At 46.1% G+C, this 13,728-nt stretch overlaps 1 protein-coding gene across 2 annotated transcripts in view; it reads left to right on the forward strand.

The window, feature by feature from the left end:
- The first annotated feature begins 11,227 nt into the window (after positions 1-11,227).
- Positions 11,228-13,728, forward strand: part of TTC8 (tetratricopeptide repeat domain 8) — a 79,247-nt gene continuing 76,746 nt past the window's right edge. The window contains exon 1 of one of the 2 annotated variants that reach the window (XM_032779746.2): positions 11,228-11,832. In XM_032779746.2, the coding sequence (XP_032635637.1) occupies positions 11,719-11,832 (114 nt within the window). In that variant the 5' untranslated portion in view covers positions 11,228-11,718. The remainder of the gene's footprint in view (positions 11,833-13,728) is intronic. The other variant, XM_032779744.2, reaches the window with a different exon arrangement.

The raw sequence follows: 13,728 nt of genomic DNA on the forward strand, positions 1-13,728 counted from the left end.
CTATTGCGATAGACTAAACTAGAAATATGAACGGCACAAAACAGGCAACACCACGCGGTTACTGAACTGCGAACACGTACTAAAAGGCCGAACTTAAAGAGTTTTTAAAGGAAACAACAACGAACAAACCCGATGAGGCACAATGTGTGGGTTGAGTGGCAGCCTTGGAACACAGAGCAAGAATTGGTGAAACCGCGAGGAGCTGGCATCTTAGCCCAAAAACAGCATTGGGCATGAGGCTTTCCCGGGGTCAATGCTTTATTAAATAATCGCTTTTGGCAGCTTACCCACCCTGGGCAGCTTGCCATTTTAGCAATGCAAGGCAGTGTTTTTTTTTTTTTTAAGGGGAAAAAAAAAAATAATTAATTATATATTTCCCCCCGGGAGCCTTAGTTACTCACACGATTTAATAATGGGCAGTCGCAGGAGCTTATCCATAGCCCTGTGGAATCAAACACATACAAATCCACTTAATTTTTAAACTGTTCAACAAGCAAATTGGGTGGCCACACCCTTTATATCAATGTTAAGATGCCCACCCAATTCCAGCTCAAGCAGAGGCAGTTGAATTTACGCATTAAGAAAGCTGCCCCTGGAGCTGACAACCGGTGCCGGCGCAATTTGCATGCGGCCGTTCGCCGACCATCCTTAACGTTATTTGAAGTGGTTAGTAAAACACCTTAAGTTGTTACCGGTGCAGAAGCCCAGAAAGAACAATGGCTTACCAATGCCACAAATAGCAAGCCAAATTTCCTTGCCACTGGCCCGTGCAATCTGTGATCTCTAACACCAAAAGCCTCAGGCACTCATATATAAGAATGCAAAAATGTAACCTTATAACACCAGAACACAAGTGTTATGTAATGTAAAATAGCGTTGTTCACGCGCGAAAAGAGTAATATGCATTGTTTCTGTTAAAATATATCTTTTTTAAAATACTTCTGCTGTTTCTCATCCTTTTTTCCTCTCGCAGCTGCAAATGTGTCAAGCACTCCGTCCTGAAGGCTATCTTAGATAAGGCTGGCCGAAAAAAACACATGTGAGATTAAATGTTCTCTGAGCATCATGCAATCGACCCGGCAGATGAAAGGAGCTCAATTTTGAATGAGTGGAAGGACACAAAGTACACACGTAACAGGAAAGCGGCCGACGAACGTGAATGGACAGGAGGGATGAATGTGAGGAACAACAGGGACGCTCAAAGATGAGAGGTGGCCGGCAGGAAGATCAAAGGAGGCAAGAATGCAAACCTGCAAGCTACTGCGGGAAGCAAACGTGACACGCTCGGCATCTGGTGGAGCTTCAGGAATGGCAGCAGGATCACAGATGCTGCTGAAAAGGCCCACTGCCGTATAAACCGCCATTCCCTCCCCATGTTTCCCACAGCCTCCTCCACCCAGATGCCCAGAACACGGAGGGGGAGCATTGGACGGGGGGGGTTATTTTGATTTCTGCTGCCGAACATTAACAAGAAACCGCAGCACTCAACAGGCTTTGCTTGGTACGCGAAAGGAGGGCGCTGCTTTTGTTAAGATGAAGTTCCTGTCTGCATCTGTAGAACTTGCCATACGGTATTGCCCTGGCCTCTTCTTTTGTCATTCAGTGTTGAACGCATTCTAAAACAATATGCATCACCTCACCTTTTGGGGGTGAAGCCAGACTTTTAAGCACCTGCTCCCCTACTTGTGTAACTTTGCTTGTGCCAATTCGAAACGAACACACACAGGTTTTGGGCTCCGTCCCCTATGACACTTCTGTGATGTCATAGTAGGTACTTTAGGTCGCCCTGCCATGTGCAGGCAGGGAGCAGGAGAAAGAAAAACGAATCCTGTGTACACGTAACCGAGCCTGTCACCTCAAAGCTCTCTCTCAGCCACGTGTTTCAACAGAGTCTCTACGTTGTGCCCGTCATTTATGCGTTGGTTTCTATTTGTAAGTATCAGTGCCTATTGCGATAACTAAAACTAAAATAGACGCACAAACAGGCAACACCACGCAGGTTACTGAACTGCGAACACGTACTAAGGCCGAACTTAAAGAGTTTTTAAAGGAAACACAACGAAAACCCGATGAGGCACCAATGGTGTGGGTTGAGTGGCTAGCCTTGGAACACAGAGCAGAATTGGTGGACCGCGAGGAGGCTGGCATCTTAGCCAAAACAGCCAATTGGGCATGAGGCTTCCCGGGTCATGCTTTATTAAATAATCGCTTTTGGCCACTTACCACCCTGGCAGCTGCCATTTTAGCAATGCAAGGCAGTTTTAAAGGATTATATATCCCCCCGGGAGCCTTAGTTACTCCACACGATTTAATATGGGCAATCGCAGGAGCTTCCATAGCCCTGTGGAATCCACTACAAAATCCACTTAATTTTAACTGTTCAACAGCAATTGGTGGCCACACCCTTTATACATGTTAACGATCCCACCCAAATTCCAGTCTCAGCAGAGGCAGTTGATTTAGCATTAGAAGCTGCCCCTGGAGCTGACACCGGTGCCATGCTGCATTTGCATGCGGCCGTTCGCAGACCCATCTTAACGTTATTTGAAGTGGTTAGTAAAATTAAGTTGTTACCGGTTGCAGAAGCCAAAAGACAATGGCTTACCATGGCCACATGCAAGCCAAATTCTCTTGCCTGGCCCTGCATCTGTGATCTCTAACACCAAAGCCTCAGGCACTCAATATTAAGATGCAAAATGTAACCTTATACCGAAATCACAAGTGTTATGTAATGTAAATAGCGTTGTTCACCGCGAAAGAGTATATGCATTGTTCTGTAAAATATATCTTTTTAAATACTTCTCTGTTCTCTCCCTTTTTTTCCTCTCGCAGCTGCAAATGTTTCAAGCCTCCGTCCTGAAGGCTATCTTAGATAAGGTGGCGAAAAAAAACACATGTGAGATTAAATGTTCTCTGAGATCATGCAGTCGACCCGCAGTGAAAGAGCTCATTTGAATGAGTGGAAGGACACAGTATCACAGTACAGGAAAGCGGCCGACGAACGTGAGGACAGGAGGGATGAATGTGAGGACAACAGGGACGCTCAAGATGAGAGGTGGCGGCAGGAAGATCAAAGGAGGCAAGATGCAACGCTGCAGCTACTGCGGGATCAAACGGACACGCTTCGGCATCTGGTGGAGCTTCAGGAATGGCAGCAGGATCACAGAATGCTGCTGCAGCCCCTGTATAACCGCCTTCCCCCCTCCCCATGTTCCACAGCCTCCTCACCCAGATGCCCAAGAACACGGGAGGGGGGGAGGCTCCATGCACCTTGCCACTCCACCCGAGTGGACAGCCCAAGCAAAAGGCTGTCATTCAACAAGTTTTGAAGTGGCCTCTTCCCTCCTCCCACACCCCACCCAAGCTACCTTGTCAGTTCTCTCCCTATTTTTATAATCAATTCATAAAGAATACATGGTTTTTAAATGATAGTGACTTTATTTCCTTTGAAAGCAAGCTGTGATCGAAGGGGGGAATGAGTCAATCAAGGGGGCAGGTTTTCATCAAGGAGAAACAAACAGAACTCTCACACCATAGCCTGGCCAGTCATGAAACTGGTTTTCAAAGCTTCTCTGATGCGCAGCGCTTCCTGGTGTGCTTTTCTAACTGCCCTCGTGTCTGGCTGTGCATAATCAGCAGCCAGGAGATTTGCCTCAACCTCCCACCCCGCCATAAATGTCTCCCCCTTACTCTCACAGCGATTGTGGAGCACACAGCAAGCAGCAATAACAATGGGAATATTGGTTTGGTTGAGGTCTGAGTGAGTCAGTAAAGTGCGCCAGCGCGCCTTTAAACATCCAAATCCACATTCTACCACCATTCTGCACTTCCTCAGCCTACAGTTGAACAGTTCCTGACTACTGTCCAGGCTGCCTGTGTATGGCTTCATGAGCCATGGCATTAAGGGGTAGGCTGGGTCCCGAAGGATAACTGTAGGCATTTCAACATCCCCAACTGTTAATTTCTGGTCTGGGAAGTAAATCCTTTGCTGCAGCTGTTTAAGCAGATTAGCGTTCCTGAAGACGCGAGCGTCATCAACCCTTCCCGGCCATCCCACGTTGATGTTAGTGAAACGTCCCTTGTGATCCACCAGTGCTTGCAGCACCACTGAAAAGTACCTGTTGTGTTTTATGTACTGGCTGCCCTGGTGCTCCAGTGCCAAGATAGGGATATGGGTTTCATCTATTGCCCCACCACAGTTAGGGAACCCCATTGCAGCAAAGCCATCCAATATGATCTGCATGTGCCCCAGAGTCACTACCTTTGGTAACAGCAGCTCAGTGATTGCTTTGGCTACTTGCATCACAGCAGCCCCCACAGTAGATTTGCCCACTCCAAACTGATTCCCAACTGACTGGGACCTGTCTGGCGTTGCAAGCTTCCAGAGGGCTATCACCACTCGCTTCTCAACTGTGAGGGCTGCTCTCAACTTGGCATTCTGGCACTTCAAGGCAGGGGAAAGTACGTCATAAAGTTCCATAAAAGTGGCCCTACGCATACGAAAGTTTCACAGCCACTGGGAATCGTCCCACACCTGCAGAACTGTGCAATCCCACCAGTCTGGGCTTGTTTCCCGGGCCCAGAATTGGCATTCCACGGCACGAACCTGCCCCATTAACACCATGATCTCCAAAACACCAGGGCCCGCAGTTTGAGAGAATTGTGTGTCCATGTCCTCATCACTCTTGTCGCCGCCTCCTTGCCTGGTTCAGCAGGTTCTGGTTCAGCATAAACTGCACGATAATGCGCGAGACATTTACAATGTTCATGACTGCTGCGTTGAGCTGAGTGGGCTCCATGCTTGCCATGGTATGGCATCTGCACAGGTAACCCAGGAAAAAAGGCATGAAACAGTTGTCTGCAGTTGCTTTCCCGGAGGGAGGGAGGGGGAGAAGGGCCTGACGACATGTACCCAGAACCACCCGCGACAATGTTTTTTGCCCCATCAGGCACTGGGATCTCAACCCAGAATTCGAGTGGGCGGGGAAGACTGTGGGAACTATGGGATAGTACCCACAGTGCAACGCTCCGGAAGTCAATGCTAGCCTCAGTACTATGGATGCACACCGCCGAATTAATGTGCTTAGTGTGGCTTTATACGATCGGTTTCCAAAAATTGATTTCTGTAAAATCGGAGTAATCCTGTAGTGTAGACATACCCTAAGTGGTCTCAGTGCCACTAGATGGGACAGAACTCCACACTCAAGGTGCATGGGTTACATCTGCTCATACCAGTTTCATTTGTTTTAGTCCCAGATAACTTTAGAATTAATTTACAGACCTCAAAATGCAAACTGCACGTGCCCTGCACCTTGTGTTCTATTATAAAATAGCGCCCCAGATGTACTAAATTACATAAAATGTTAACAAAAGCTATTTCAAAAAGCATGGTTTCATAAACGTTCACAAAAATGCTTGGAAGCACTGCTATTAATCTTTTTAATAAGTCAATAGTTACTGGCAAATGTTCATAATCCCTTTGAATACCATGTCTTGCATACCCTTTCATACTATGCCAAAGCATTAAATATATGCTGTAGAGTTTGCAATTTTAAACAAGCTAAGAACTCAATAGTTATTTGGCTACAACCCTGCACTGAAGTCAGTGCAGAGTATGACATCCTCAAGTGGAGCACTAAGAAGCATGCTTGTTCAGAGGCTGAAGCTCAAGGTGTGCAGAATAAGCCCACCAGTTGCTACATGTTTTCATGAGATGCAGTGTGTGCTCCCATCGATAGAGACCAGAATAAGGCTATGGCATTACCTCTTCATCTTCACAATCCTTATTATCCCCTTTTAGCTCAGAGAAGCACTCCTCATATTGGGAGCTGTGCTACCTTGTCCTCATGCATTCACTCATGCATAGGCCAGCCATAATCCAACTCTAAACTGCTAGGCATGAACAGTGCAAGCACAGCCTGTGCTACTTCCTCCTGCCCCCCATCAGAATAAACCAGTGTTTATGCACATTATTTCCCCTAGGTCAAAGCCATTAGCCAATATTTAGGACCCTACTGGATTGTTTCCATTAGGAGGAAAGAATGAACTATATGTATCAGATATTTCTTTGGTGTGTAGAGCTCCTTTAACACTAAAGAAAGCTCCTTTTGGGTTTTTGATGGACAGCGCTGGGTTCATCTGGATCCCGTCTCAAGCTCAGTAGGGTGTAACTTCCTTATTCTCTTACCAGATACATTTACTTGATGGTGCCTCCTCCGATCCCTCTTAGTAGGATCACCAGGCAGCGAGGCGGTTTGAACGGAAAATTCCAACCACAGGATAGCCCTGAGTTGCTTGCCAGATAGGTGGAGACTCCTAAGGAATAATATATACAGAGGAATAGTATTAAACAGGAAGAAAATATGACAGAACAGGGTAAACAAGAACTCCCACAGTTGCCAGTGCCCTCCCCATGCTGATAACACTAATGAATTTCCTCAGCATTCCCAATCGCGTGACCTGATGTAACAGGAATAACATTCAGTGTCCTCTTGGTATGCATACTCACCTTTTTCACAGGTCAACAAGGGCATCTTCTGTAACAGCAATAAACAATTTGGTTGATTTGGTTCAGTACAGCCCAAAAGACTCACGTGGGATAAGATGGTAAGTCCCTTCAACAGGTTTAACTGATGTTAAGTAATGAAATCGCCAAATATTTACTCTATTGCTTGAGGACACAGTTTGATGAATACACCGCCTTCTAAACCATCTCCCCAGACTATTTAACTAAAAGATGGTGCACTAACAATTCTGTGAAGGATCTTCAGGTTCCGCACTAATTCTGGACTCCTCAGCAACTGCACAAGAGCTGAGTCTCAGTAGGCAGGCATCCTGTTCATAAAGGAATCAGGCTCCTTCTGTTCCCAAGAAAATTACCCTACAAAATTCTAACGCTTAATCTCATACGCTAGAGCTCAGATATAATCACAGCAAACTGACAACCACTGCAGCAAGAGCAGTACTTGCCACATGGTGACTGATTTATAGAGGGAGCTTAAGCACCGACTCCTTTATATGATTTGAATAGGGATCTCCCACCTATGAGGAGCATGCTTGAACCACTGAGTTATGGGATAACCTGATAGAGGGAGGTATCAGAGGGGTAGCCATGTTAGTCTGGATCTGTAAAAGCCAACTAAGAGTCCTGTGGCACCTTATAGACTAACAGACGTATTGGAGCATAAGCTTTCGTGGGTGAATACCCACTTCATCAGATGCATGTAGTGGAAATTTCCAGAGACTTGCCTGTATAAATATGCAGGCAAGAATCAGTCTAGAGATAATGAGGTTTAACACCATCAACTCAGGATTAAACAAAGACTCTGAATGGCTAGCCAACTACAAAAGCAGTTTCTCCTCCCTCGGTGTTCACACCTCAACAGCTAAAAGAGGGCGTCATCCTCCCTGACTGAACTAACCTCGTTATCTCTAGACTGATTCTTGCCTGCATATTTATACCTGCATGTAGTGGAAATTTCCAGAAGCATCTGACGAAGTGGGTATTCATCCACGAAAGCTTATGCTCTAAGACGTCTGTTAGTCTATAAGGTGCCACAGGATTCTTTGTCGATTTTTACTGATAGGGGAAGGAGATCCTTGCTTGCCTTCCTCTGTTCAACCATTTGTGACCAAGGGACCTCTTGATGCGAACTGGCAGAGGGCACAGGAGATGCACAGTGCTTTACAAGGAAATCCTGAGTAGTCTGTAAGGTCTCTATCACAATCCAGAAGCTCACTGATCTTTATCATAATTTCAAAATTTATGTATGGATAATATTTAAGAAGTTATGTATCTATACTGGAAATTATATTCTCCAAGTGTTAAGAGTTAAGGCAAGTAACCAAGAGGTAACATGTCTTAAACAGATTGTTTTCAAGCAGGAGGTAGCAGATGCTTTCCCTTCTGGCCAGTCTGTATTCCATGTCTCACACCATAAGCCTATTTGCATAGGGAGACATATGCTGATTAAAAAACTGCAAAAATCAATGAGAGGAAGGCCATGGGGGTGAGGAAGCAGCCGGTAGGGGGTGTCCTGTTTATGAAAAAAACAAAAAGAACTGGCCTGATATATTTGAGGGTACCAAGAGATTGCTACCCTGCACCCTTTACTTGGGGGACAAGCTGAATGTTTTGTTGCATGAAAAAGGGATCATAGCCAGGCCTGGATGAAAAAAGCTGGAAGGACTTTGGGATAAGATTTACTCTGTAAGACAAGGAAGTATCAAGGTAAATAATTCTAAGTTCTAGAATGCGCGTTATGTTACGATTTTATTTTACAAATAACATTGCTAACCTGCAAAGGGTCAGTGGAGCACTTGTGTTGCCCATGGACAGTGGAGTCAGGGATGATAGGCATAGTAAAGGCTTACTCATGCAAGGCACAAGTGGTAGTGAGGTGCCTCAAAACCCTGGGTACCCCAGAAAGCATCACACCATTCTATTTTACATACATATTGAGTGGGACAGACAGACAGAGAGAATGACTCTATAGGCTGAGGGTTAAATTAGTCACCTGGATGGGGGGAGATCCAGGGTCCAGTCCTCCTGCTTCAATAACTAATAATTCAACAGGAAAAACTGATGGAAACCTCACCTGCCCCATCAGACTATTCTACAGCCCTTGGGTTAGAGCAGTCAGGTGGGAGAGTCCTGTTCAAATCCTGTCTCCCCCTTCAGCAGAAGGGGAGACTTGAACCTGGGTCTTCCATATTACAGGTGAATAATCACTGGGATAAAAGATACAGGCACCAACCCCATCTCCTCCTCCATTTTGTGTGCTCTAAGACTACTACCTATTGGATCAAGCCCCATTGGGAAGACAGACACTCCTCCATCTGTCTTCTCCTGCTTATGTCTCACACAGGGGCTTAGGCACCTGGGTGCTTATCTCATGCCTAGGGACCTACCAAATTCACGGCCATGAAAAATGCATCACAGACTGAAATCTGATCGTTGTATGCTTTTACCCTATTCTGTACAGATTCCACAGGGGAGACCAGCATTTCTCAAATTAGAGGTCCTACCCCAAAAGGAAGTTACAGAGGGGGTCACAGTACTGCCACCCTTACTGTTGCACTGTCTTTACAGCTGGGCAGCCAGAGAGCAGCAGCAGTTGGCCAGGTGTCTAGCTCTGAAGGCAGCACCGTGCCAGCAGCACAGAAATAAGGGGGCAATACCATGCCATGCCACCCTTACTTCTGCACTGCTGCCTTCAGACCTGGGCAACCAGACAGTGGCAGTTGCTGACTGAGGGCCCATCTCTGAAGGCAGCAGCGCAAAAGAGTGGCAATACCACACCATGCCATCCTTACTTCTGCGCTGCTGCTGTGAAGGCAGAGCCACCACGAGCTGGGTTCCCAGCCAGCAGCTGCTACTCTCCAGCTGCTCAGCTCTGAAGGCTGCACCACCACCAGCAGCAGCAGAACAGAAGTAAGGGCAGCATTATCAGATCCCCCCACCCAATAACCTAGCAACCTCCCACACACATAACTCCTTTTTGGGTCAGGACCAGTACAATTACAACACAGTGAAATTTCAGATTTAAATAGCTGAAATCATGAGATTTATGATTTTTTATTTATGACTATGAAATTGACCAAAATGGACTATGAATTTGGTAGGACCCTACTCATGCCTATTGTGAGGCAACAGTGCACATACCTGAGGTAGAAACTCAGGTGCTGCCTCAGGAATTTGTACAGCAAAAAAATACATATATATTTTTTTTAAAAGCAGCCATGTGGATCACAATACTGCCTAAAACCAGGCTTTAGGCATCTAAACCTCAGACTGAGGCACCTGAGTCCCTATGTGGATCTGGTCTTCTGTCTCTGCTCCTTTTCAGAGCCAAGATCTCCACATCTCTCTCACTGTCTGTCTGTGTCTGTCAGAAGGAAAAAACCAGCAAACAGCTGCAGCCAATCAATATTTTTAATCAACCCCCACAGTCCCCTCACTCAAACTCTGCCAGGCTGGTCCATGCCTTGGGAAGTGGCTTCTGTTCTTTCAGCTGTCACTAACAATAGGATATTTAAGTGCTCCCTCATTCAGCTTGAATGAAGTGTGCTCAATACATTAATTAACTTTTGGTATGTAATTGGTGCCCACTATTAACATTTTCCAGCATAGCATAATTATTACCATTCCAACTTTTTCCACCACTACAATATCTGAAACTAGTTCTTGATTGGTTTTCTCTGCCAAAGCTAAAAGGAAGTAGTGAAGGCTCCAAGACAGAGAAAGCACAGTTGTTCACAGTGGTCCCAAGCCTGTACTCTTCGTAACCAGAATTCCCACTGTCTTCAGAAGATGTTCTGCATGAGGAGCTAAGAACTGGGTTCTTAGTATTTGGAAGTGAAGTGTGACTCCAAGGTATTTTTACTGTCCTTATACTTTGGTTATGAGTGTCTTTACCTGGTGCCAGGATTCCAGATTTTCAGAAGTGCTGAGTTCCCACCATAGTAAATAATAGCAAATGATGAACACTTCTTAAAATTAAACTCTCATATCCGTAGTACATAAAGAGCTCTGCTATAAAATTTAATCCACTCCAACCCATAAAACTGTACTGCTATATATAATATCACAGAAAAACTGGTATTTATAGTGTTCTCTTGGGCCAAATTGTTTAACACAAAGTGGAAATCCTTCAATCCACTAGCTCTCAGTAAAGAGAGATGTTATACTAGATCATAAATGAACAATGGTATGAAACAGCAGACAGTTTTAAAAATAAAATGTCAGATCCTTGGGATGACTGGTTAGCAAGCCAACCAAACTCTCCTCTTGGTTACCAACATTAAGGGCCTGATCCAACTCTCATTAACATCAATGAGTTTTACCTCTGACTTCAATGGGGCAGCAGCAGGTCCCAAATCCACCCCCTTGGAGCTACTCAAGAGTTACCCTATTGTAAATAAAGCCTGATCTGCACAAAAGCTGCATTGATTTAACTATATCAGTTTCTAAAGTTAAACCCATTTAGTTAGATCTGTATAACATTTATATTTAGGCAAGGCCTGAATGTGTGAGTTGGCACAAATACAGTAAGATACTAAACTCATTCAATGTAACAGATATACAAAATAAAGCTCCACTCCAGTTACCATATATGCTTAATTTTAAGCAGATGAGTTGCCCCACTGACTTCAAATTTAGTATGTGTCTGCAGTATCAGGGCATCTGCCCCAAGCCCATTTGATACGGGATGTGGATCACTGTACTCACCCCTCAGGGACTAGTTCAGGGGCAGAGCGCCTGTTTAATTTGGCAATCATCGGGGCTGCCTCTGCGGTGAGCCCAGGGGGAGTCTTGGGAGAGGGCACTGCCACATTCTTAGGGCTAAGGGTGCAGCCCGCTGGTCTCTTTGGGGAGATAGGGCCGGTCGGGCCTGGACAGAGGGTTGGCTGGAAAGCCACCGGGCCCGGGGAGAGCAGAGTTTGCCCCGTATGGACTCAGCGAGACTGTGCCCTGAAGGAGCAGCCGCTGCTACAGTATCCGCGGGAGCCATACCCAGCCTTTCACAGTGCGGGAGGCCCAGGCCGGCCGGGGCAGAGCGAACAGGGCTCTGCTGTTTCACAGGCAGCTGCTTGGCCACCTCTGCTCCCGCTAGGCCCCGGCTCGGGCGTTGCTTGGCAGAGGGACGCCAGCTCTGAAAGGAGGAGGCCGGTCGGCGCTGGGTGCTGGACGGGTCCGGGTCCGCCTCGCACGGCAGGATGGGGCTGGAGATGGAGCCGCTCCTGCAGGCCTGGAGCTACTTCAGGCGGCGGAAGTTCCAGCTCTGCGCGGATCTCTGCTCTCAGCTGCTGGAGAAATGCCCCGGACACCAGGTACCGGCCCCGGCCGCGGGGGTAGAGGCGCTGCGCGATTGATGAGCGGGCGGAGGCTGGGGACCCAGACTCACGGGAGAGCGGGAGCCGGGGTAAGAGTGGGCGGGCGCCGGGGAGTGTGTGTTAGCGCCCCTTCACTCAGGGTGGATGGAGTGTGTCCGCGCTGTCGGGTTTGTAGCTACACCTTTTGCGCCCAACTTTCCCCTGGCCCCCAACATCACCACTTTTCTGCCTCCAGTCCAGCCTGGGACTGGGTTGCTCAAGGAAGTGCATGAGGGGAGCCATGCTTCCTACAAGGGAGGCTCTGGCAGCTTCTCTGCTTTGTCACCTGTTGCCATCCTGGCCTTCCAAACATGCTGTTCCAAGTGGACGACTGTCTTAGAGACAGAGGAGCGAGTGTAAACCTATAAATTGCATCAGCCAGAAACATTTGCTAGACAGTCTGGAGGTACCTAGACTAAGTTTAATCAACATAGAAGGTTGACCAGTACAAGATGTTACCTAACTGACCTTGTCTCTCTAATACCCTGGGACCAACACAACATTAACACTGTGAAGTAATGTTAGCTAGCTCTTATGTATTGCTTATTAGTAGATCTCACAGAAGTACTATTAACTTGATAACTTTATCAGAACTAAGTAAGAACAAAAATCAAAATCAAACTTGAATGTATATCTGCTGTCCTCATTTGATGCGAAGCCTCCCTATTAAGACAAAAATGCTAAAAAAGGAAAGAACTCCCTGAAATCTTTTTTTCTTTCTAGAGTAGGCAGTGGAGCCCCCACAGATTTACTCTAAATCAATGTTGAAGGGACATCTATTACTCTAGTGGCATGATATGGCACATGCACTTCAGATCCCCAAATCCAAAGCAAGTAGTGAAGTAGGAGATAAAGGCTACATCTACACTACTCACTTAATCATCCGGTAGTGATTGATCTATAAGGGATCGATTTATCACATGTGTAGACGTGATAAATCGATCCCGATCGCTCTCCCGTCGACTGCTGAACTCCATCTTGGCGAGATGCGGAAGCAAAGTCGACGGGGAAGCTGCGGCAATCGACCCTATGCTGTGAGGATGCAAGGTAAGTCGAACTAAGATACGCAACTTCAGCTACAAGAATAGAGTAGCTGAAGTCGACGTACCTTAGGTTGGTTCCCCTCCCGCCCCCCGCCCAGTTTAGACCAGGCCAAAAGGTACTTCTATAATTAAAATATATACATTATAATAGCAATAAGATAGTTGTGGCCCTTTATCTCCCCCCCCCCCCCAAGTCCAGTCCACCCCAAAACTCCCCCAGCCCAAGCAGAATTCTGATCCTGTAAAAGGAGAAGTTCTAGACACATCATGAAGTGCACAAGGGATTGTGCTATTGATTTTGTGTCAAAAGTTCTCAGATGCTGTTGTGATTGGCTAAAGTGTAAAACTAAGAGATTGATATTCCTGCTAGTCTTCAATATCTGGTAAAGGGACTGTATACTTGAATTTGTTATTTAATCATCAATTACATGGAACTGACAATCTGTTCCATCTGTATGGGTACTGACTCTCTTAAGTGTTCAGCATGCTGTTCACAGTATACACTTTACTTATACATATTGCATGAAAAAAAGGCATTCTCCAACTTTCATCCTAGATAAATACCATTTTATGTAAAGATCATTATTGCTATTATTTCTTGGAGAACAGCTAGATGGACTTTGCCTCTGGACATGATATACTGGGAAGATTTTAGTTCTCACAAAATGTCCTATGCTTCAGTTTCTCTTAAGAGCTTGTCAAGTGGTTCACCCTTCCCCATAAGGGAAAGAGGCAAAGGATCTCAAGCAGCAACCACTGAAATTGCACAAGGTATAAGATTTGATTAGCACTAGTTTATGCTAGATATTTC

This window comes from Chelonoidis abingdonii, chromosome 4, assembly GCF_003597395.2.
Source record: "Chelonoidis abingdonii isolate Lonesome George chromosome 4, CheloAbing_2.0, whole genome shotgun sequence".
NCBI lineage: Eukaryota > Metazoa > Chordata > Testudines > Testudinidae > Chelonoidis > Chelonoidis abingdonii.